We start from the raw sequence: 23,100 nt of genomic DNA, 5'->3' as shown, positions 1-23,100 counted from the left end.
CAAGATCCCTTTCCACTTCCGTACCACCCAGCAAGTAATTTCCTAGGCAGTAGGTGTGCTGGACATTTTTCCTCCCTAGGTGCAGCACTTTGCATTTCTCCTTGTTGAACTGCATCCTGTTGTTTTCTGCCCACTTGTCCAACCTGTCCAGGTCTGCTTCTAGTTGTTCCCTGCCCTCCAATGTGTCCACTTCTCCCCACAGTTTTGTGTCATCCGCAAACTTGGACAGAGTACACTTCACTCCCTTGTCCAAGTCGCTGATGCAGACATGGAAGAGTATCAGTCCTAGGACCGAGCCCTGCGGGACCCCACTGCCCACACCCCTCCAGGTCGATACCGACCCATCCACTACGACTCTCTGGATACGACCTTCTAGCCAATTTGCCACCCACTGGACTTTGTAGTCATCCAAATCACAACCCCTAAACTTGTTCACCAGTATGGTGTGGGATATCGTATCGAAGGCCTTCCTGAAGTCTAAGTATACAACATCAAACCCTACTCCTGCGTCCAGGCGTTTTGTAACCTGGTCATAAAAAGAGACTAGATTAGTCAGGCATAATCTACCTGCTACAAACCCGTGCTGGTTTGCCCTCAGCATAATTTGTCCTGCCGGGCTCTCACAAATGTGAGCCTTGATAATTTTTTCGAAGACTTTGCCAAGGATGGAGGTGAGACTGACTGGCCTATAGTTGCCCGGGTCCTCTTTCCTCTCCTTATTGAAAATGGGGACCACATTGGCCCTTTTCCAGTCCTTTGGGACCTGGCCCATGCACCATGAGCGTTCAAATATTCCCGCCAGTGGCTCTGCAATGATGTCGGCCAGTGCCTTCAGCACCCTCTGATGGAGCTCATCCGGGCCTGCTGACTTAAAGGCATCCAGTTCCTCCAAGTGCCGCTGCACCATCTCACGGTCTAGGCTTGGTAGTCTGGTGCTTTGCTGCTGCCTCTCTACAACCCCAGTGAGGGACTTGTCGTGCCCCTCGCTTAGGAACACTGAGGCAAAGAACTCATTGAGGAGTTCAGCCTTGTCCCCCCTGTCCATCACCAATTGCTTCTGCCCATTGAGTAGGTGTCCTATTCCTCCCTGGGCCTTCCTTTTACTCCCTATATATCTAAAAAACAAATTTTTGTTATCCTTCACTTGGGATGCCATCCTCAGCTCCATGGTAGCTTTGGCCCGTCTAACTGCCTCCCTACAAGCGCGAGCAGAGGCGGTAATCTCTCCCTGTTTCCACTTTTTATATGCCCCCCTTTTAGCCAGTAGACTGCTCTGGATTTCTCTGGTGAGCCAAGGAAGCCTCCTGGCCCCTTTCCCTCTTTTTCCTTGCATCAGAATCGTCTCCCTGTGTGCCCAAGGATCATTTCCGTAAGGCACAGCCACCCTTCCTGGGCTCCCATCTCTTCAAAACTCTTACTCTGCAGTGCGTCCTTGACTAATGGCCTGAGTTCTTTAAAATCAGCTTTCCTAAAGTTTAGCTCTTTCACCCTACTAGTTACCTTACCCACTTGACGTCTTGTGATGAATTCTATAATTTGGTGATCACTGTCCCCCAGGTGACCTCCCATCTGTAGGTTCCCTACCATGTCATCCCCCGTTGCCAATACTGGTCCAGTAAGGCATTCCCCCTAGTGGGACTGTGTACCTCCTGCATCAGGTGGAGGTCCTGTATGCAGGATAGGAACCTGCGTGAACGGTGGGACTTTGCTGTCTGAATCTCCCAGCAGATGTCTGGGTAGTATGAGTCCCCCATGACTACCACCTCCTTAGTTTTTATGGTCTCTGAGAGCTGCCTCAGGAGCTCCAAATCTCGTTCTTCCCCTTGGTGTGGGGGTCTGTAGCAGACCCCTACCACCAAATCCCTTTCTCCTTGACCCTCATGTAACCTAACCCACAATCCTTCTACTTTCTACTTCTCTGATTCCATTTTGATAAGGGTCGATGTATATTGCTCATTGGCATAAAGCGCAGCCCCTTCCCCTTTCTTCCCCACCCTGTCCTTTCTGTACAGCTTATAACCCTCAATATGTACCGCCCAGTCATGGGAGGAATCCCACCAGGTTTCTCTTAGCCCTACTAAGTCATAGGTGTTGTCCAACATGGGCTGACAACGCGAGGTCACAGTCAGCAAGGCTAACTGGACCTTATCGTGCATCCACAGGTGCATCTCAAGTAGGGCCAAGGAGGTGATCCTCCCCCTCTACACTGGTCAGGCCAAAGCTGGAGTACTGTGTCCAGTTCTGGGCACCCCACTTCAAGAGGGATGTGCACAACATTGAGTGCTTCCAAAGGAGGGCCACCAGCATGCTCTGGGGACAGCAGGGAAGACCCTACATGAGAGGTTATGGGAACTGAACCTGTTCAGGTTTCATGAGAGAAGGCTGAGGGGGGACCTGGTGACCGTCTATAAACTTACTAGCGGGGACCAGAAGAGTTTGGGGAGACCTTGTTTCCCCTAGTGCCCCCCGGGTTAACAAGGAATAACGGCCACAAGTTGTTGGAGAGTAGGTTTAGATTAGACATCCGTAGGAACTACTCCACAGTCAGGGCGGCTAGGATCTGGAACCAACTTCCAAGGGAAGTGGTGCTGCCTCCTGCCCTGGGGGTCTTTGAGAAGCAGCTTGATGCCTACCTGGCTGGGGTCATTTGTGCCCAGTTTTCTTCCTGCCTAGGCAGGGGGTTGGACTTGAAGATCTACAAGGTCCCTTCCGACCCGACTTCTATGATTCTGTGACTTAAGAACCACAGGAAGGGTAACTGGCAGCTAGCAGCCAAAGCTGAGATGCTACCACAAGGAAGCAAGGTGCTCACTCCCAACAGCTCCCACAGGCTTCCCAATAAGTGACAGACTGCAACAGGTTAAGCTCTTCTGGTCTGCAGCAATCAAATTGTATCAAACCTGAACCCCACAAAGAGGCTGAAGGGTAACCCTACATGGCAACCAAAAAGGTCAGCAGCAGAGTAGGCTCCTGCAGCAATCAACATGACCCAAGCACAAAGCTCAGGGACTCCATCCCATGACAATCAGCAGCAAAATAAGGGACAGGACTGAGTCCCCTCTGTGGCAGTCAGTGGCAGAGGGTCAGCACCACAGGCAGCTCCCAGGGGTCATTGCTCTAAACCCCTGCTCCAGATGACTGGCCGGGCACCCCACACATAGATTCATAGATTCATAGATGTTAGGGTCAGAAGGGACCTCAATAGATCATCGAGTCTGACCCCCTGCATAAGCAGGAAAGAGTGCTGGGTCTAGATGACCCCAGCTAGATACTCATCTAATCTCCTCTTGAAGACCCCCAGGGTAGGGGAGAGCACCACCTCCCTTGGGAGCCCGTTCCAGACCTTGGCCACTCGAACTGTGAAGAAGTTCTTCCTAATGTCCAATCTAAATCTGTTCTCTGCTAGCTTGTGGCCATTGTTTCTTGTAACCCCTGGGGGCGCCTTGGTGAATAAATACTCACCAATTCCCTTCTGTGCCCCCGTGATGAACTTAAAGGCAGCCACAAGGTCCCCTGTCAACCTTCTCTTGTGGAGGCTGAAAAGGTCCAGTTTCTCTAGTCTCTCCTCGTACGGCTTGGTCTGCAGGCCCTTGACCATACGAGTTGCCCTTCTCTGGACCCTCTCCAGGTTATCCGCATCCTTCTTGAAGTGTGGCGCCCAGAATTGCACGCAGTACTCCAACTGCGGTCTGACCAGTGCCCTATAGAGGGGAAGTATCACCTCCCTGGACCTATTGGTCATGCATCTGCTGATGCACGATAAAGTACCATTGGCTTTTCTGATGGCTTCGTCACACTGCCGGCTCATGTTCATCTTGGAGTCCACTAGGACTCCAAGATCCCTCTCACCTCTGTGCTATCCAGCAGGTCATTCCCTAGGCTGTAGGTGTGCTGGACATTTTTCCTCTCTAGGTGCAGCACTTTGCATTTCTCCTTGTTGAACTGCATTCTGTTGTTTTCTGCCCACTTGTCCAACCTATCCAGGTCTGCCTGCAGCTGTTCCCTGCCCTCCGGCATGTCCACTTCTCCCCATAGCTTTGTGTCATCTGCAAACTTGGACAGAGTACATTTGACTCCCTCGTCCAAGTCGCTTATGAAGACATTAAAGAGTATCGGTCCAAGGACCGAGCCCTGCGGGACCCCACTGCCCACACCCTTCCAGGTCGAGACCAACCCATCCACCACGACTCTTTGGATGCGACCCTCTAGCCAATTCGCCACCCACCAGACTGTGCAGTCATCCACATCACAGCCTCTTAGCTTGTTCACCAGTATGGGGTGGGATACCGTATCGAAGGCCTTCCTGATGTCTAAGTATACGACATCCACCCCTCCTCCTGTGTCCAGGCGTTTCGTAACCTGGTCATAGAAAGAGACTAGATTGGTCAGGCACGATCTGCCCACCACAAACCCGTGCTGGTTTCCCCTCAGCATAATTTGCCCTGCCGGGCTCTCACAAATGTGAGCCTTGATAATTTTTTCAAAGACTTTACCAAGGATGGAGGTGAGACTGACTGGCCTATAGTTGCCCGGGTCCTCCTTCCTCCCCTTTTTGAAAATGGGGACCACGTTAGCCCTTTTCCAGTCCTCTGGGACTTGGCCCGTGAGCCACGAGCGTTCGAATATTCCTGCCAGTGGCTCTGCAATGATGTCGGCCACTACCTTCAGCACCCTAGGATGGAGCCCATCCGGGCCTGCCAATTTAAAGGCATCCAGTTCTTCCAAATGACTCTGCACCATCTCAGGATCTACGTATGGAAGTCTGGCACCTTGCTGCTGCCTCTCTACAACCCCAGTGAGAGACTTGTCGTGCCCCTCACTTAGGATCACTGAGGCAAAGAACTCGTTGAGGAGTTCAGCCTTGTCCCCCCTATCTGTCACCAATTGTTTCTGCCCATTTAGCAGTGGTCCTATTACTCCCTGGGCCTTCCTTTTACTCCCAATATATCTAAAAAACAATTTCTTGTTGTCTTTTACTTGGGTTGCCATCCTCAGCTTCACATGCCTTGCAGCTCCCCAATCCTGCTCTGAGAGCCGGCCTGTGCCCTGAGCTCCCAGGGACCCTCGTCCAGGCGCTTTGCTGCTCCTCAGGATCCCAGTGCCTTGCCTGCTGCTGTCCCGCTTCCCCAGCGAAGGTGAGGGGTTTCCTCAACTCACCAGCCCTGCTCCCTGCTCCGGATAAGGATGCCGTCTGCACTCCTGGATGCTGCCTCTTCTCCGTGGTGGAGTGGGGACCCGACTGCCACCCATACCCTCTGGGACAACCGGCACATCCAGCACACTGTGATGAGGCCTTGGGGCACCAGCTCTCTGCCCCAAGCCCTGGCCGCAGCTCCCTCTCTGCTGCAGGGCTGGAGGCACGGCCGACTGCCACTGCCACCTTATCCCACGCCCGTCGAGGCTCTTCAGAGGGGTCTCTATGCTCCCTCCGCTGGGTCAGCTCATCCCAGCTCTTCTTGGGCCCCCTGCGTCGTTCCCTGGAGTCACTGTCAGCAGCCCCCATGCCAGTTCGGCTGCTGCTTTTACCCCCTCCAGCAGTCCCTCCCTGGCTTGCAAGCTGGCCAAACAGGGCTCAGGGTGGCGGGCCCCCAACCCCAGCCATCCCCCTTCCCTGCAAATGAGGGGACTGAAAACCACTTCTTTTGACTGGCTTCCCCTTCTCCACAGGGCTGGACTCCCCTGCTCCACCCTTGGGGTTGCTCTGACTTCACCGGCACTGTTTCTAGCCCAGGGTAAGTATCTCGAGCCGATGTGGTGAGCCCGCACTGGCAGTCTGTTACAAGATTTAATAGAATTCTTTGAGCTTTGCTCTGCCCTTCCCTGGCCTGGTTTGTGACTGCAGAGCCAAAACTGCTTATCAAATGCATTCATCTGAGCTTGTTGGCTGCTTTTTATGTCTTATGATGAATAGCGCTAAGCCATCATTGCTTCTGACCACCTTTCCCACCATGGGTCTGTTGTCAGAGCATTTTCTCATGAAGTGGGAAGCCTGACCCCTTGGCACATGTCAGAATAAGCTAGGACTCACACATGTGAGGTATGTGATTCACAAACATACTGAAGCCATCAATACATCCCAGATCATTTTCAAGCAGAAATTGTCCTTGTTTTATGTCACCTCTTGATATGTAATACACCAAGAACGGAATGAAATGAGTGGCCTGGAGGCAGATATTCAAACTAGAGCTTTTTTGAGTATCCTCCAGCACTAGAATATTTTTCAGAGATTCATTTCCATATTTGTTAACATTCAGCAGAAATTAAGTTGAAGAGATTTAACTCCACCACAGGCAACCAGAGGAACTCCACTTCAGGTCCTAGCACTAGGCAGGAAACATCTATTGGAAACACAAATCAAGACCTCCCCATAGCAGATGCTGCACACAGATACGCAGCTCCTATTCCAAAGAGCTCGCTGTCTCAACTGACATGATAAGTCATAGCATGAGCAGGGAAAGAAACGCACCATATCTCATAACATATCATATATGGTGAGAGATGTCCAATCTGTCAACTCCGCATATCACTGGAGTTTGCAGCTCATGGTGGAGTTGTTCCCCTGGCCATAATATGTGAGGAGTGCCATCCACCTGGTTTCCCACAGCCAGCCCTAACAGAAGGGACATAAGGAAGCATCGATCAAAAATGACAACCGTGCTTTCATTCCATCTTTGTTTCTGGATAAGTAGCTAATGATCAGAAAAATGAAAATACTCATCAGCTGAAGGAAAAAAATCACAGGGGAAATAAAAACCAAGGAATCTTTAAGACTGACGTCCAGCTCATATTATTTCTGCACTGATAAAGCTACATCTGAAGAGATCCTCAACAAATGGATTTCTTCTGTTATTCCTCCATAGCCCTGGATTCCTGGACTTCAAGCTTGCTGGTATCAAATGAGCAGAACACTGGAAGTGAATTTCCTCCATGAGATCGTGTCTGAGGTGGGGGTTATTCCATGAGAAAATGAAAATAACCAGTTTATAGTTAAGGAGGAAGCAGAGACATAGGGACCAAATCAGAGTGGCACATATTCAGGCACTTTAAGATAGCTTTCCTTGTGCCATCCTACCACATGGTCCTCAACAAAGTTCCTGGGTAACTTATTGTGCAATGCTTGCTGGTGCACAGGACACACCTGAGGATTAGATGGCTCAAGCTCATCTCAGATACAAGAGAAATCATTTTGGAAAGCTGGGGGAAGCGCTATGAAGTCAACCTTCTGTCTCGACCCAAAATTGATTGTGGTTGGCCATCATTTGAATCAGAGTTTAGGGGCTTGGTTAGATCTAAGTTTGCCGTACATCTCCTCCTGGGATAGTTCCCAGGCTAGTAGCCTTAGTTCTAAGTGTTGCAAAGTGAAGGCATTAAAAAAATGTTTAATTGATCCTACTATGAGAAAAAGCTCAATATTGCCAAAGATGGTCTAGGGCAACAGTATGTTTCAAGGGGGTGGTGATCTCTGTGGCTGGAGTAAGTGGACTCAGCGCATCCTAACTTCTGAACAATTCTGGTGGCTAGGTCATGATATTAAGGGATGTCAAAGAAAAGCCAGGAAGTGAGTACTCACTTGAAATATCCGTATAGCTTATTTTTTACAGAAGAAACAATTCTGAAACTGGAAAAAAAATTTGTAGAGGTTTAGGAGCTTCATGAGAAAGAAGAACGTAAAGAAACCTTACAATGTTTTTTACAGAACAAAACCTTCTCCCTCCTACATGTGTATGCCACAAGATCACGAGGGGAAAGGCTGTGTCATCCCCTTTGCTTTGAACACTGCGGAAGAAATCAAACTTCGCGTTGTGGTTGTATCAGAATTGGCAGAGCCACCTAGGTTTATTTAAAACTATACAAGTGATCACAGGGAGAGCTCTTAAAGGAACTCAACCTCTACAAGTTTACAAGAGTATTTATACTTTAGACAGCGAGAAAAGATTCAGGGTTCAGACAAAGCAACCTTGAGAGAAACAGAAAGATGTTCATCATTAATTTGTCACATGCAAGCAGTTTACTTATTTAGAAATAAACACTATGTTTTGGGAACAGTTATCAGCTTCTGGTTCAGTGGAAAGGAGAAGGTTAACATCTGCACACGGACAAAACAAGGCATGAAGGTTTTTCCTTATCTTAGAACATTTTAAAACACAAAGCATCAGTATCTTTTTCTCTTCTCTTTCTCTCTCTTTTTAGTCAAGTAAGAGGCCTGGTTAAACCTATTTCCACTTTCCCCCCTTTGGGCCTTTTTGGCCCAACATATTAGATATTTATAGCCATGAGCCTTTTAACTTCTAATTTTTCTTTCTTTTTACCTTTTCACTATTTTAACATACATATCACAAAAGTCATCCATTTAAGGGATAAAGCAATCATGGGTACCCCTGTCATTGTACTAGGAGGCAAGTGGGAACATATCCAACACTTGGAAACATTTAAATCCTTTGCATATTGATAAGACAGTTGAAGAAAAGCATTTTGGTGAGCATACCAGTGTGGGAGTGATCTTTTTGACCTGGTTTGAAGTCTAGTCTGATTTACAAAGTTTCTTTTAGCTGCTGAGTCTTCAAGTTCATATAAGATGATCCAAAAGGAAAGACTGAGAAGTACCCAAGTCACGACTAACCAACCCCACCTTGGGAACCAGGAACTAGGTAGAGGCCTTTTTCTTTTTCCAAAGGGCATAGTGGTGTCGTTGGGGTACATTTTCTTCGTTCTGTAGTGGCAAATCCTCTTCACCAGTAGGCACTTGGCTCACTACTGGTCTTGAGCTCTCCTGTTGGCAAGCAGTAGGTTCACTACCAGTCTGTGGAGGCTGATTACAAGGTTGATATGGAGAAGATGCTGGTTTTAATGGGGCTGGTGTTTTTTACTTTGTGAAACGTGGATTCACGGTTGGAGTCCTTGACACTTTATTGCAGTGTTGGTTGTCAAGAGTACCTGGAATGGGCCTTTCCAGAGGGGCTCCAGCGATGACTTCCATTGATGGACTTTTACATGGACCCAGTCACCAGGCAGGATGGACTGGCATGGCTCATCTTGTTCCTTGGGGAGAGTTGCTTGTACTTGTGAATGAAAAGCCTTAACACACTTCATTAGTGCCGTACAGTAGTCTAAAACAGTATCGTCAATTAAATGTATATCACAAAAGTGGGAGGCAACAGGTGGTGAGTCAGGGAGCCTCATGGGTCTTCACATCAGGATTTTATGTGGGCTAAGTGCGGTCTTTCGATTGACAGTAGATCTCATACTCATAATGGCTATAGGAAGTGCATCTGGCCATTCAAATGAGTCTCAGCACAAATTCTGGCCAGTTTATTTTTTAAAATGCCATTTTGGCGTTCCAATTGGCCCGAGGTCTATGGATGGTACGGGCAATGAAAGTTCATAGATTTCATAGATTTCATAGACATTAGGGCTGGAAGGGACCTCAGAAGATCATCGAGTCCATCCCCCTGCTCAAAGGGCAGGAAGTCAGCTGGGGTCATAGGATCGCAGCAAGATAAGTATCCAGTTTGTCTTGAAGGTGTTCAATGTAGGCGCTTGAACCACCTCCGGTGGCAGGCTGTTCCAGACCTTGGGGGCTCGGACAGTAAAGAAATTCTTCATTATGTCCAGCCTGAAACGGTCTTGTCGTAGTTTATGACCATTCGACCTAGTCGTCATCCCTTGGGGCGCTATGGTGAACAAACATTCCCCCAGATACTGGTGGTCACCCCGATAAACTTATAGGTGGCCATCAGATCACCCCTGAGCCTGCGCTTTTCCAGGCTAAAGAGACCCAGGGCTCTCAGCCTGTCATCATAGAGTCTGCTTCCCTGACCTCTGATCATGCGCGTGGCTCTTCTCTGGACTCTCTCAAGCTTCTCCACATCCTTTTTGAATTGTGGAGCCCTAAACTGGACACAGTACTCCAGCTGCGGCCTCACTAAGGCCAAATACAAGGGGAAAATGACGTCCCGGGATTTGCTTGAGAAGCATCTATGAATGCAAGCCAGTGTTTTGGTCACTTTACTAGCCGCAGCATCGCACTGCAGGCTCATGTTCATCCTGTGGTCAATGATGACCCCCAAGTCTCTTTCTTGCATAGTGCTAGCCAACATAGCACTGCCAAGCCTATAAGGATGCTACGGGTTTTTCTTCCCAAGGTGGAGAACCTTGTATTTATCGGTGTTGAACACCATCAGATTCTCGTCCGGTCTTGTCGTTCTGCTGGATTTGCAGGACTTTGCGGATTTCTCTCATAATCTGCCCAGTAAAATGAGTTCCTCTATCGGAGTTTATGGATAAAGGAATACCAAACCTTGGAATAAAGTCTCTGACCAACTTCTTGTTCACATTGATGGTATCAACTTTTGCACATGGGTAGTTTTCTACCCATCCAGAAAACATACATACAATAACAAGAACATATTCATAAGAACAACATTTCTGCATTTGAATAAAATCTATTTGTAAATTTACAAATGGCCCCCAAGGTAGGGGATGTGCTGCCTTTTTTGTTTTTACAGGTTTTCCCACTTTATGGGCTTGACAAATAGGGCAGGTATAACAGTATTGTTGAGCTACAGATGAAAAAGTTGGAGCAAACCAATCAAGCTTAACAGCTTCTATCATCCTCCCTTTGCTCACGTGTGCTATGCCGTGGTGTATGCGAGCAAGATAGGGAAGAACGACCGTTGGGGCAACCAGGCGGCCGTCCAGGAAGCGCCACAAATGGTCAGGGTGTACCAAACACCCAGCCAGTCTCCACGTATATTTTTCTGATTCTGGAGCCTGATCTTGGAGGAGGGGAACATCGTGAAGACTTGCCAATGGAGACTGGTTAGTTGAGATAGACAAAAACACAGGTGTAGCCTGAGGAGTGGAAATAGCCGCAGCTTTGGCAGTGAAGTCTGCCAGAGCATTTTTACATGTAACATTATCATAAGGTTTCTGGTGAGCTTGGCATTCAATAATAGCAACAGCAGCAGGTAACTGTAAAGCATTTAACAAAGCATTTACATATGGACCATTACTAATTTTGGCACTTCTTGACATGAGGAAGACTCTTTGCTTCCAAAGTTGACCATAATCGTGTACAATACCAAAGGCATAGCGAGAATCAGGGTAAATATTAACAGAGGTACCAGAGGCTAGGGTGCAAGCCCTGGTAAGGGCCACAAGCTCAGCAACTTGAGCTGAATACACATTGGGCTAGTGATGGCTTTCTATAACATCATATTGGGAACATACTGCATATACTGCAACAAGAGAACCTTTTGAGTTTCTTTGACATGGCCCATCAACATAAAATACTAGATTTGGGTTTTGCAAGGGAGTGTCCTTTAAATCAGTGCGGGGCATTGTTAGGTGGGCAGTAACAGCAATACAATCGTGAGGTTCACCACCTAAAGGAGTAGGCAACAGGGAGGCAAGGTTTAAAACAGGGCATCTAGTTAACGTAATATTTCCAGCAGAAAGAAGCAAAATTTCATACGTAGTCAATCTAGCATTTAAAAGGTGTTTAGTTTTAGTTTTTAGTAAAAGGGCTGCTACAGCGTGTGGAACAGCAACAGTACGGGGAGAACCTAATACAAGGGTACAGGACAGTTCAACAGTAATAGCAGCTGCAGCTACAGCACAAAGACATGGAGAAACTCTGGCTGCAACTGGGTCAAGAGCAGAGCTATAATAAACAATGGGACAGTGCTTGTCTCCATGTGCACAGCAAGTGCAAATCCATCTTTTTCATGACAAAAAAGAATAAATGGTTTAGTATAATCAGGAAGGCCTAGGGCAGGAGCTTGCGACAGAGCTTATTTAATAGAAGCAAAAGCGGCTTTGGCTTCTGAAGTCCAGGGCAAAGGCTTAGGGGTATTAACAAGAGTCAGGTTTTGCAGTGGTTTGACTATAGAGGCATAGCGGAAATATCATGACCCAAATAGTGGACATGAGGGAGACAAAGTTGTAGCTTTTCTTTAGATGCCTTATGGCCTTTTAGGGCAAGAGAGGTGAGAAGAGTTAAAGAATCAGCTTTACAGGCTTTAAGGGAGGTAGATGCTAAGAGCAGATCATCAATGTACTGCACAAGCACAGAATTGTCTTTAAATATTATGTCATCTAAATCCTTCTTCAGAATTTGAGGAAAAAGAGAAGGGGATTCAGTATAGCCTTGGGGCAATTGAGTTCAGGTATACTGAAGTCTCTGATAGGTAAATGCATAGAGAAACTGGCTATCAGGGTGTATAGGGATAGAGAAAAATGCAGAACACAAGTCAACAACAGTAAAATAAGAGGCATTAGGAAGAATACAGGACAAGATAGTGGCTGGATTTGGTACAACAGGAAAAGTAGGTAAAACTGCAGAATTTACTGCACAGAGGTCTTGTACAAAGCGATAGGTATTCTTTCCAGGTTTCTTTACAGGAAAAATAGGTGTATTACAAGGACTCTTAGTCGGGACAATGATACCTTGCTTCAAAAGAGCTGTATAACAGGACGTATCCCTTCTTCGGCTTTTGGGCATAAAGGGTATTGAGCAACTTTAGGTAATGGCCTAGCTGGGTTTAATCTAATTTTTACAAGCTGGGCAGTATGAATTTGCCCTACTTCATTAGCATGTCGGGACCAAAGAAACGGAGGGACAGCCTTTATGATTTCCTCTTGTAACACAGTAAGATTAGGGGACTCAGGCTCAGGAGGTGAGCTAGCGAGGGTAGCAAGTACAGCCATTTCATTAACACAGGGAACATCCAAATCAACACCATTAGGAGAACAATAAATAGTACGACCAAGTTTACAAAGCAAATCTCTGCCTAACAAATTAACAGGAGAACAAGGACTGAGGAGAAAAGCATGTTGATCAGAAACAGGGGTGAGAAAAACATGTAAGGGTTTGGGAAACAGGATGAGGAACTATCTGACTTGAAATTCCTACAGCGTTTACAACAGCAGAGGAGAGGGGGCTGTAGAAAATTCTTCAGCTCGGAGAGTAGAGCGACTTGCGCCGGTATCTACTAAACATTTTGTAGGAGTACCACTTATTAAACAGGAAACAAAGGGATCCTCTTGATTAAGTGAGAGAAGTGGGGCTGTGATGATGTTATCATTCCTCAGGCTGTTCTAACAGGAGGCTTCTTGGTTCAGGACAGAAAATTGAGTGAGAGGAGGTGGTGGCTGGTTAAATGTCATCCCCGGCTGGCCAGGCCGGTGAGGACATTGAGCCTTCCAGTGTCCTGGTTGGCCACAATAATAACAACTGTCATCATTGTGGGACTGCAACTCTCCTCGTCCCATCCCACGACCACGTCCCCTGCCTCTGAATTGTCCTCGATAGAAACCGTGGCTTTTACCTCTGCTAAAAGTTTGTATTTGTAAAGAAATTAGCTTAGTTTCTGTGGATTCCTTTTTCTTTTCTTGGCTGGCTGTATAGTGATTAGCAATGGTGACTAATTCTGTAAGCGCCTTAGTTTGCCAACCTACAGCAATTACATGCAGCTGTTCCTGGACTTTAGAAAGAAGTCTTTGGACAAAAGCGGCAACTGCTTCTGGGGCAGTTTCAGCTGCATCTTCAATGCTAGAATGTCTTTTAATTATACGTTTCAAGTGATCCACATAGTCTGCTGAGCATTCTCCTTTGTTTTGCTTACAGTTATTTATTTTGGCCCAGTCAGTTTTCCTGGGGCAGATTTTAAGCACGGCCTCAAGAAAGCGTTCTCAGGCACCTACTATGCGACCTCCCATTTCGGGGTCTTGAGCAGGTCAATTAGCCTGTGCAATGAGGTGGTTACGGACTTCGGAGGGCAGAACACTTCTCATTAATTGGTTTAAATCCACCTATGTTGGCTCATAACAATTGATTACAGTTTCCAATTCCTCTCTAAACTTCTGGGGTTCTTTCCTGATCTTGGGGAATTGCTTAACAGGGTTTAGGCGATCTCCTGGGGTTGGTATGAGGGTGGCACACTAAAAAAAATCAATTATGTCTTCTACAGATTCATTCTCAGTCAATTGTGGATAAAGTTGTATTAATGCTGATAATGTTGTTGATGGAGGATCCCCTTTTGGTGCACTTTTCTGTTTTAATTCTTTTATCTGAGATTTTAGTTTTTCTTGGCTCTGAACTTGAGATTCTTGACATCTTTTGGAAACTTCTGCATACCAATCAAAAAATGTGTCCCACTGAGTCTGTGGTGTTTTACTGCCTCTTGACTCAAGGGCTCCGCAGAGATGAAGGATTTTACTTAAATCAAATGTTCCCTCCTGGGGAAACTGCGAGCTAGCATCATCTCTGGCATACCAATTCCATTTGCCTAGAAACTTACACCTCTGATGGCCATAGTGTGTGTACATGTACAATGCTGGAGTCCCTTCTGGTGGAGCCGGTACATCCTTAGACCCTTCACTCCCCATGTCCTTAACCTCAATTCACACAGGTCTTTCACACAGGAGAGGCTTATTGAGGGTGTCCAGTCAGGTCGTGAGATTTGCTAGCGGCACAGAAATGCTGTGGCTAATGTCTAAAGCACCGGCACACATGCAGTTGCTCACTGTTAGACACAGCTCATTCATGAGAGTGGGGGTAGGGAAAATTTGTCACACAACCCTGATCTCCTTCAGTCTAAGAGTTTCCACCTTGCACCCTTGCTTTCGAAGAGCTCACAGTCTGGTGTCCTCAGGGCGGCTGCACAAGGTTTCCACTCCTATCTTCAGAAAGACCTCATAGTTCTTTGCAGAACTTAACTCAATTCACACGGGGAAATACATTCACTGACAACAGCAACACAGTTTCTTTACTCTTTTCTTTAACCTTAATGCACAGTTCCTACTTGCACAGTGGTTCTGACAGTTCTGGCAGCTAAAGGGTCGGATAGGGTACGCCTCAAGCAGCGAACAGAAAGACACACAGGCAGCCTCTCACTGAAAAGCCCCAATAGAGATTTCAAAAGGTCTCTTACTGGCAGAGCCATCTGAGTTTATTTAAAACTATACAAATGATCACAGGGAGAGCTCTTAAAGGAACTCGACCTCTACAACTTTACAAGTGTATTTATACTTTAGACAGCAAGAAAAGATGCAGGGTTCAGACAAAGCAACCTTGAGAGAAACAGAAAGATGTTGATCATACATTTGTCACATGTAAGCAGTTTACTTATTTAGAAAAAAACACTATGTTTTGGGAACAGTTATCAGCTTCTGGTTCGACGGAAAGGAGGAGGTTAACATCTGCACACGGACAAAACAAGGCATGAGGAATTTTCCTTATCTTAGAACATTTTAAAACACATAGCATCAGCATCTTTTTCTTTTCTCTTTCTCTCTCTTCTTAGTCAAGTAAGAGGCCTGGTTAAACTTATTTCCACAACACCCAGAACAACAAGATCTATAAAGCTCAAATCAGACATTGCTGAATTATGCAGATCATCTCTGCTGCAGTGTCACAGAACAGCTGATCCACTTCATTGGCAGAAACACACGTCGCCCCTTGTCATGCCTGCTAATGGTGTGGGACAACGGGGTGACGCATTCTCCAAAGGCTTGAGGGACCCCGTCCTGCAATCTCCAGAAATTCCCAGGCAGGATTAGGCCCCTCCAGCCTGGAGAGTGCCTGCCCACTTACTTACCCAGACCCATCCCAGGGATTTCCAGGGGCAGATCTGGGTAAATGAGTCCTGGCATAGAGGCATGGTGTGCCAGGCACTCCCCAGGTCCCATGGCTCCAAGGCCAGACCTGAATGGGACTTCTAGTCTGGACACATGCCTCTGGAGATCAAACGGTGGAGCTCTGTTAGCAGGGATCCCCAACTTTCCCACTTTAACTGAGTCACCTCTTCAGGGTGGCTGGAGAGTGCACCCACCACAGAGCTAACAGACATCTCCTGCAATAAAACGACAGAATTTATTACTAACTTTTGTCATGCCACTGATTTCCCCCTGGTCTGGTGCACGGGGCATCTATTTGGTGACCAATGGTGCCATCATTAACATTTTCCTGCAGCAAATGTGATATCAGGCAATGCCTGTTTCTCCCTCAAGTGTTACAGTGACGCAGATACTACACAGGAGTTGGGCTTATGCCTTTCACAAAGAGCTCTTTTCCGAAGGGGAAAACCAAGCAACAGAATCCTAGTTCACTATATGCACCAAAATGACAGCTAATCAGCCTCCTAACTTCCATTTTGGGGTCTTAGGCACTGTCTGCAATCCTACGCCATGTCCAGCGGGCACATGCAAGCACCCACATGGCTACTGAGTACAGCCATTGTGCTGCATGCTGGCCGGGCAGGTACGCAGCTCCTTGCATGAGGACCCTGGGCAAGCACAAGACCAACACTGTAGCAGGCTACAAAGATCCCTGGCTGACTGGTGCTAGGTGCCAGTGGGCAACCTCCCGTGTTTCAGTGGCTGGGCACTCAGCCAGCAACTAAGTGGCCCAGGTATCATGTCTCTCAGTGCAGAGCTGCTGTGTTAGTCTCAGCAAGGCCAGAGAGCCCTAGGAAAGCGGCTTCCCCGGCATCTCCCTGATCTCGCTGCCGCTGCCACCACAGTAGGCCTGCTTGCTGCCCGGCAGGACCAGCGAGCCAGTCGTGCTGCACCTGCTGGCCCTGCTCACCAAACCTCTCATGGCAAATTACAGCTGTGCGGCTGAAGGGCAGGCAGGGCAGGTTTTTTGCTGCACTGAGCCAAAAAACACTAAGATGATTAACATGAGTTCGGCTCACAACATAAGGTCTAACAAGGACTTAGTGTCACAAGGAGGGCTGAAAGAAAGTAACTGATAGCTGTATCAACCCCTATTCACCCTCTTGCCACCAATCGTTATGCCCACCAAAGGCCGAGGGCCCCGGATTCTGCAGCGCGCCACTCCCCTTGGGCCAGGCCCCCACCACAACTCCTGCCATGCACCAGTACCTGGGCAGGCCAGATGGAGTGGTGTTGAAGGCCAGATCCAGTTCAACAGCTCTATGTTTGATAGCCCTCATTAAAGTGTCATCCACTGAAATGCTCATCCCTCCCTATACCAGTTTTTCACAGACACATCATTTGGAGAAGGCATATGAAAAATTAACAAAGACCAAAGCACTGAATATGCAATGCAACCAACACTGGAATTAAATATGTAAGAAACCAATTTTCTGTGATTTCCCTTTTTTATGTTGTGAAAAGAAAAGGAGTTAATCTCCTGGTCTTTCTATTGCAGCAGCTTTATGGGAGCATATGGGAGCATATGTGCCACAGCCTTATGGGAGCATATGTGCACAACTTGGAATTTACATTTCCTGATCTATTAAACATTTTGGTATTTCTTGTATTTTCCTTTACTTTGAGCTTGCTAGATTGCAAATATTATCCATGCACAAGCACCAATGATGAAGTTCAGACTACATTCCAAACTTGTGCGATGTTACTTAATAGATTCCTTTATGAGATTAAGAAACTTTTATTTCCATCTAAGGTTTTGGATATGCATTTATTTTCCCATCATTACTGCTTTTAAATGTCTGCAAAAAGGAGGAAAAGTAAGACGTGAAAGAAAGCAGTTACAAAATATTACCGTACCTTTCACAATACCTAGTACATTCTGAAAAAAAATCACCTGGCAAGCATAGATTCATGAAATTCTCCTTCCTGTTTTTAATAGCCCAAGGAAATGCATAATCCTCATCTGCATTAAATCTGCAGTGAATAAAAATATCAATGTTGCCTTTCACATAATTCATGAGTATTCATAGCTGCAACATCACTGTAAAACGACCAAGTATTTGCGGGATTTTTAGCAACTGTCTCAGAAACCAATCAGAATAAACTGAACTGAAATATATGAATGGACACTTCTCTTTTCATGTCTTTCAACTCCATGAGTGAAATTTACTTCTCAAGAATATGAAAAAGTGTACACACCACACTTCTCCTGTTCTGAGAAGTCATGCCTGAACAAATACGGAACCAAGAAATGCAGACAGTTGCACCACTCAGGTTACACATTTAGTAAAAGTGGTTGACTCTGTGCATGGGCACCACTGTATTAGCCTTAAACTGCCTTGTGTCCATGCAGCAATTTGCTCCTATTATAAAACAAGATGAGTTCTGGGTAGACAAAACCCTGTCAATGGATTACATGTCTTGTTGGGTTCTTAGCAGTGCAGTGAACATCAGCCTTTGGGAAACAAAGAAGGTCCTGTGCTGCGTCCAACACCAACTCAGGCTCTCTCAGGGTTTTCCTACAATACAGTAGCTGTATATGCCCAGTCATATGGTGCTATGATGGGTGCGTGTACAGCTCAATCTCGGCACTGCCAGGGGCGCTCACCTTGATCATGTCGTCCCACCCATCAACTCCCAGTCCCATGAGACAAACCCAGCAATGAAGAGATGAAGCTACTGTGACAGCGCCCTACTGGTTTCCCCACAAACACATCAGAGAGAGACACCTTGAAAGTGGCTGAGGTAGGCTTGTGAGGACAGAGCATAAGCTGACAGAAATGGCTTTATTCCCAGAGTACCTACACAAGGTCCTGAGCATTTTTCTGAAAATCTTCTACCACTTGACTAACAATTCAGGTCATTTCAGCTGAATGGGTGACGATTGAGGACTAATGTGCTTCAGCAGGGTAAGGAATCAGGACTCCTGGGTTTTGAATCTAGCCTTTTTTCTTTCTGAATGTCTTATTATGAATGTCACAAAGTTAGTCTGGCTCAGATCCAGGAGCTCTGATCCCCAGTCTCCACGACTCTAGCCTGAAAGACACCATTTCTCTCCCATTTGAAAGAAAACAATCCAGACATACAGACTCCCAGCCCCAGCCTGCCCGCATTCACAGACCTTTCCACGTTCTAGGAATGGGAAAAGGGCCAGACATCCTGACTTTCATTCTCCACTGGCTATCAGTCACTAAACCCCACTCCCCTCCCAGACTAGTATCCAGAACCGAGGAGCTGTGAGCCACCGGACCACTCCTCCTCCACCGTAACTCAGTGGTCCGTCTTGCCCATCATTTTGAGTACGGCGGCTTTGACCTCCTTGTTCCTCAGGCTGTAGATAAGAGGATTCAGGAGGGCAGACACCACATTGTACAAGAGGGAAAACATTTTGTCCCACTCGAGTGAGTAGCTGGAGGCTGGGCGCATGTACATGAACATGGCGGCACCATAAAAGAGAGTCACAACAGTGATATGTGAGGTGCAGGTGGAGAAGGTTTTGAACCTCCCCTCACCTGAGCTGATCCTCAGAATGGCTTCCAGGATGAATACATAGGAGATTAGGATCAAAGCCAGCAGGGTCAGGAGGACTATAACTGCCGACACAAAGACAACCAGCTCAGTGAGGCGTGTGTCTGCACAGGATAGCTTCAAGATGGCTGGCACTTCAGAAAAGAAGTGATTGATTTCATTTAAGTTGCAGTAGGGCAGCCTCATGGTGAAGCTTAGAATCAATGTGGTGAAGAAGAAGCCACATACCCAGATGCCAATGGCCATCTTGATGCAGACTGACCTGTTCATGATGACTGTGTAGTGCAGGGGATGACAAATGGCCACATACCGGTCATAGGCCATTACAGCATACAGGATGCACTCACTTATCCCCAGAGAAAGGAAGATGTACATCTGGGCAACACAGGCAACATAGGAAATGCTTCTCTTTGTGGAGAGGAGGTGGACCAGCATCTGGGGTACAGTGGTGGTGGTGTAGCTGATGTCTACAAAGGAAAGGTTGGCCAGGAAGAAGTACATGGGTGTTTGGAGACGGGAGTCAGTCTTGACAAGGGCAATGAGGAGGCTGTTCCCAAAGAGGGTCGCCAGGTAGATAGCTAGGAAGAGCACAAACAGCAGCAGCTGCATCTTGGGGTGGCTGGAGAACCCCAGCAGGATGAACTCCGACACTGAGGTGGTGTTTACCCAGTGAGACTCCTCATCTTTCTCCATCTAAGAAGAAAGCAAGTGGTGAGAGAAGCAATCGCTCCAAAGGATAAAATGCAAAAGGCTAAATTCTGTTGTGTTTTGGCAATTTCTCTAAATGGCAAATTCACAGCTGCATAACTGCATATTTTGGCACTTATGCACAGTTTAAAATTCACCTCTGGGCATACAAGTGTGTACATATCCTTTGATCACACTGACTATATACACGGACAGCAACATAAGCTTACCCAGGCATACACATAGCCTAGGAGGTCCATAAATAGTAGGCAGGAAAAAAGCTACGATCAGTGAATAATAGATTATGCCAAGTTCCTGAAAATATCAAGCTATTTATTGCTCAAGGAAAAAAAAAAGACTAACTGCTACTGGAAAATTTCTGACCTACTGTCAGCTTGCAGTCTTTCTACTCTCTTAAAAAGATTATTCCCTAAGGACATGTCTGCTTTGACAGTCTTAACTCCATTGCTGAGATGGTCAACAACAAGCCAAAGTGGAGCCACTTCCCTGTTCTCCTCAGGGGTCCAGGTCTGCATTGCTCCACTGACACAAACCAGTTGCAAACCTGCCTCGGACACAGCCAGCTCATGGCTCCCTTGGCACAGCAAAGTGCATCAATGTACTCATCACTTCTCAGTGATTCTCACTCCCCATATACTATTGCAATTGGGCAGAACAACATCAAAACACAAGAAATTGTTAAAGGGATGTTGAGTACAGCACCGCAATGGTCACGTGGAACCTCAGCGTTAACCAGACCAGCTGGGTGTTGAGTGAGAGGTGCCCTGATGCAGGACATCCACTCCCCAGGATTCAGGATGGAAACTCACTCCAGTGCCCCTTCACTCCTGCACTATCCATCTCCTCTAGTCCTTTCCTGCTGGACTACACCAGTGATCCATCTATTCCAGCTCCTCACTACTTATTTGCAAGGGCACAGGAATTCCCAAACTGTGTCCAGATACTGGTCTAGCATGCACGACTGCCTGCCTCCAGCTGTGGCCGGTATCAGCTGCATTAGGGAAGGTACAAAGGGACACTTATGGAGCAACAGCACCACAAAGAAAGCTAATACTTAATGCCAGTAGTTGCAGACAGGCTTCTATTCTGTCCCTCACCTTCACTAATACCAATTCTTTGTTTCTCCTTTTACCTTAATGTTCAGTGAATACACCCCTCATTCTGGTATTTTCATCCCAGCAAAGCACACAAGAAATTCAACTTACCTTCCTTCTCCTCTTCCACCCAAGAGAGCAGGATACTTCCTTTAGCTGCCAAAATCCACGGTCAAGATGTACCAAACAATGGATCACCATAAATTAATCCTTCAGGCCAAGGACACGGTGGTCCTCACACATTGCTAAAGCTTTACTTTTTTGTGGAAGTCTTTGTCTGGATGCCAATGGTATAAGGCAAATAAAGAAAAAAATAGATAAATTAAGCAGCTTGTTAGTAGACACCCCAGTACATAAAAGTTCAATGGCACGGCATTACTAAGTATACTGCTAATTTCTTTTTCAGGAGAATATGAAGTTAATTTATAACAGTGTTAAAGATTTTACTTTGATCAGACTGAAGCATAATGCAGAGCTAGTTCAATCACAGTTTTAATCCTCTGTATGTGAAGCTCGGATTCCTATGCTTCACTTGTTTTTCCTCAACTAAGTTCTGGTTATTTAATATAACTTCTCTTTTCCCAGTGCCTTGAATCTAATTCCAAGTACCACTAAAATTGAAGGGGCTGTTCACAGACAGCTGCTGAAATGACAAAAATATTCATATAATAAAATATTATAGGAAAAAAGTGAAACTACTCAAAGAGTGCAAGTGCAGAGAGATTCAGTCTCTTCTCCGTTGCACTGCTCTTCACATGAACTGAAAAGCTTATGAATTAATTCAAGAGCATTTTCAATTATTTCAAAGCTGGTTTTGAATCCCTAAGTCATTTCCTTCCAAAAAGTCAGTCACCAAAGGCAAAAGCTACTTACAACTTTCTAAATAAAACTCTCCAGGGCTTTATTCTCCAATTCAAGAGAAGTTCAATTCAAACAAAGTCAAAAGCACCTTCCAACTATCTTCTCTTCTCCAGGGTTTTCCTCTCCAATTGCTCAATTACAACAAACTCACTGGGTGAGGATATATGCAACGGAACAAAACATTTTCTTGCTTGCTGAGTTTATTGTCCTTCAGGAGAAAAAGAGTCAGAAAAGAGTGGGAAAAATAGCTAAAAGTAATGAGCCCTCAAAATATTTCGTTTGGTTGATTTCAACATTAAACATGGTCTTCCACACTTTTGGTTGGTTTTGCAAGACCAGCAAATTAAGGGACAATAAGGGGGAAGGGCCTGAAACCATTTCTGGCCACCATGTCTGGCCCAATATTACTCAGAAGACTGACCTCTGCTCCCTTCCTTCCAAAGCACATAGCCCCCGACCTGCAGCAGTGGGCTCTGGGCTGTAAAAGCCAAGAGGAGTGAGGGGCTCTCTCCACATTGAGAGATGTGAAGCGTACTCCACAACGGCCAGCACAATGACTTGGGAGCTGATGGGAGCTATCAGGAGGGCAGACTCAATGTATCGCTGCCTCTCAACCGCTCTTGTCAGTGCTGCCTGTTGTAGATTGTATTCAATGTCTCCTACCCCTCATTGGGTTTTGTACAAGGAGCCTCTGTTGCTAACCCACGATGTGGAACCTACTGCTGCTGCCAACTGACCAAAAGACGCCTGCCAGATGTTTGGGTTAAGGCACAATGGCATCTGATGCAAAGACACACAATCATGCTTCTTGCCTTGCCACACATGCGTGGCAGAAGGTATGACTGTGCGATGCAGCATCAGATCCCATCATGCCTAATTGCTGCTGCAGGGGGAGCCTGGTGTGTCCACTTGAAAACTCCTGCCACTAGGAGCCCTGTCAGCTGATCCAGTGCCTGTCTGCGCCAAGGTGATCTGCAGCATGGCATCTCCCTGCGACTGGGAGCCCAGACCAGCTGACTGGGCTCCCAGCTTTCGGGGTGCACCTGGCCACACGTTCAATAAACGGCAGGATAAGAAGCAGCCATTAAGTTTTTTACCCATTACACAGATGTGCAGTGGACTTAATCCAGTTGGAAAATGCCTGATACCAGTTTGAGATAAACCTGGTTGAATGCAGAATCACACTTAATGATTTGGGTCAAACAGTTTTATGCAATGTCCCTCCCAGACC

The 23,100-nt window shown here is 46.5% G+C and overlaps 1 protein-coding gene across 1 annotated transcript; it reads right to left on the bottom strand.

Annotated features, from left to right (window-relative positions):
- Positions 1-18,855: 18,855 nt before the first annotated feature.
- Positions 18,856-19,899, bottom strand: LOC132244030 (putative olfactory receptor 2B3). Its single transcript, XM_059714949.1, has one exon. The coding sequence runs from the start codon at positions 19,897-19,899 to the stop codon at positions 18,949-18,951; it is 951 nt and encodes a 316-aa protein (XP_059570932.1). The 3' UTR covers positions 18,856-18,948.
- Positions 19,900-23,100: the final 3,201 nt, after the last annotated feature.

The sequence above is a fragment of the Alligator mississippiensis genome, chromosome 11 (assembly GCF_030867095.1).
Source record: "Alligator mississippiensis isolate rAllMis1 chromosome 11, rAllMis1, whole genome shotgun sequence".
Classification (NCBI taxonomy): Eukaryota; Metazoa; Chordata; order Crocodylia; family Alligatoridae; genus Alligator; species Alligator mississippiensis.
Note: the sequence above shows the minus strand (reverse complement) of the source record. Positions and strands in the feature narration are given on the sequence as shown.

What these genes read in the sequence shown, in the direction of transcription:
- LOC132244030 (XM_059714949.1), bottom strand. Translation starts at nt 19,899, where the DNA reads ATGGAGAAAGATGAGGAGTCTCACTGGGTAAACACCACCTCAGTGTCG.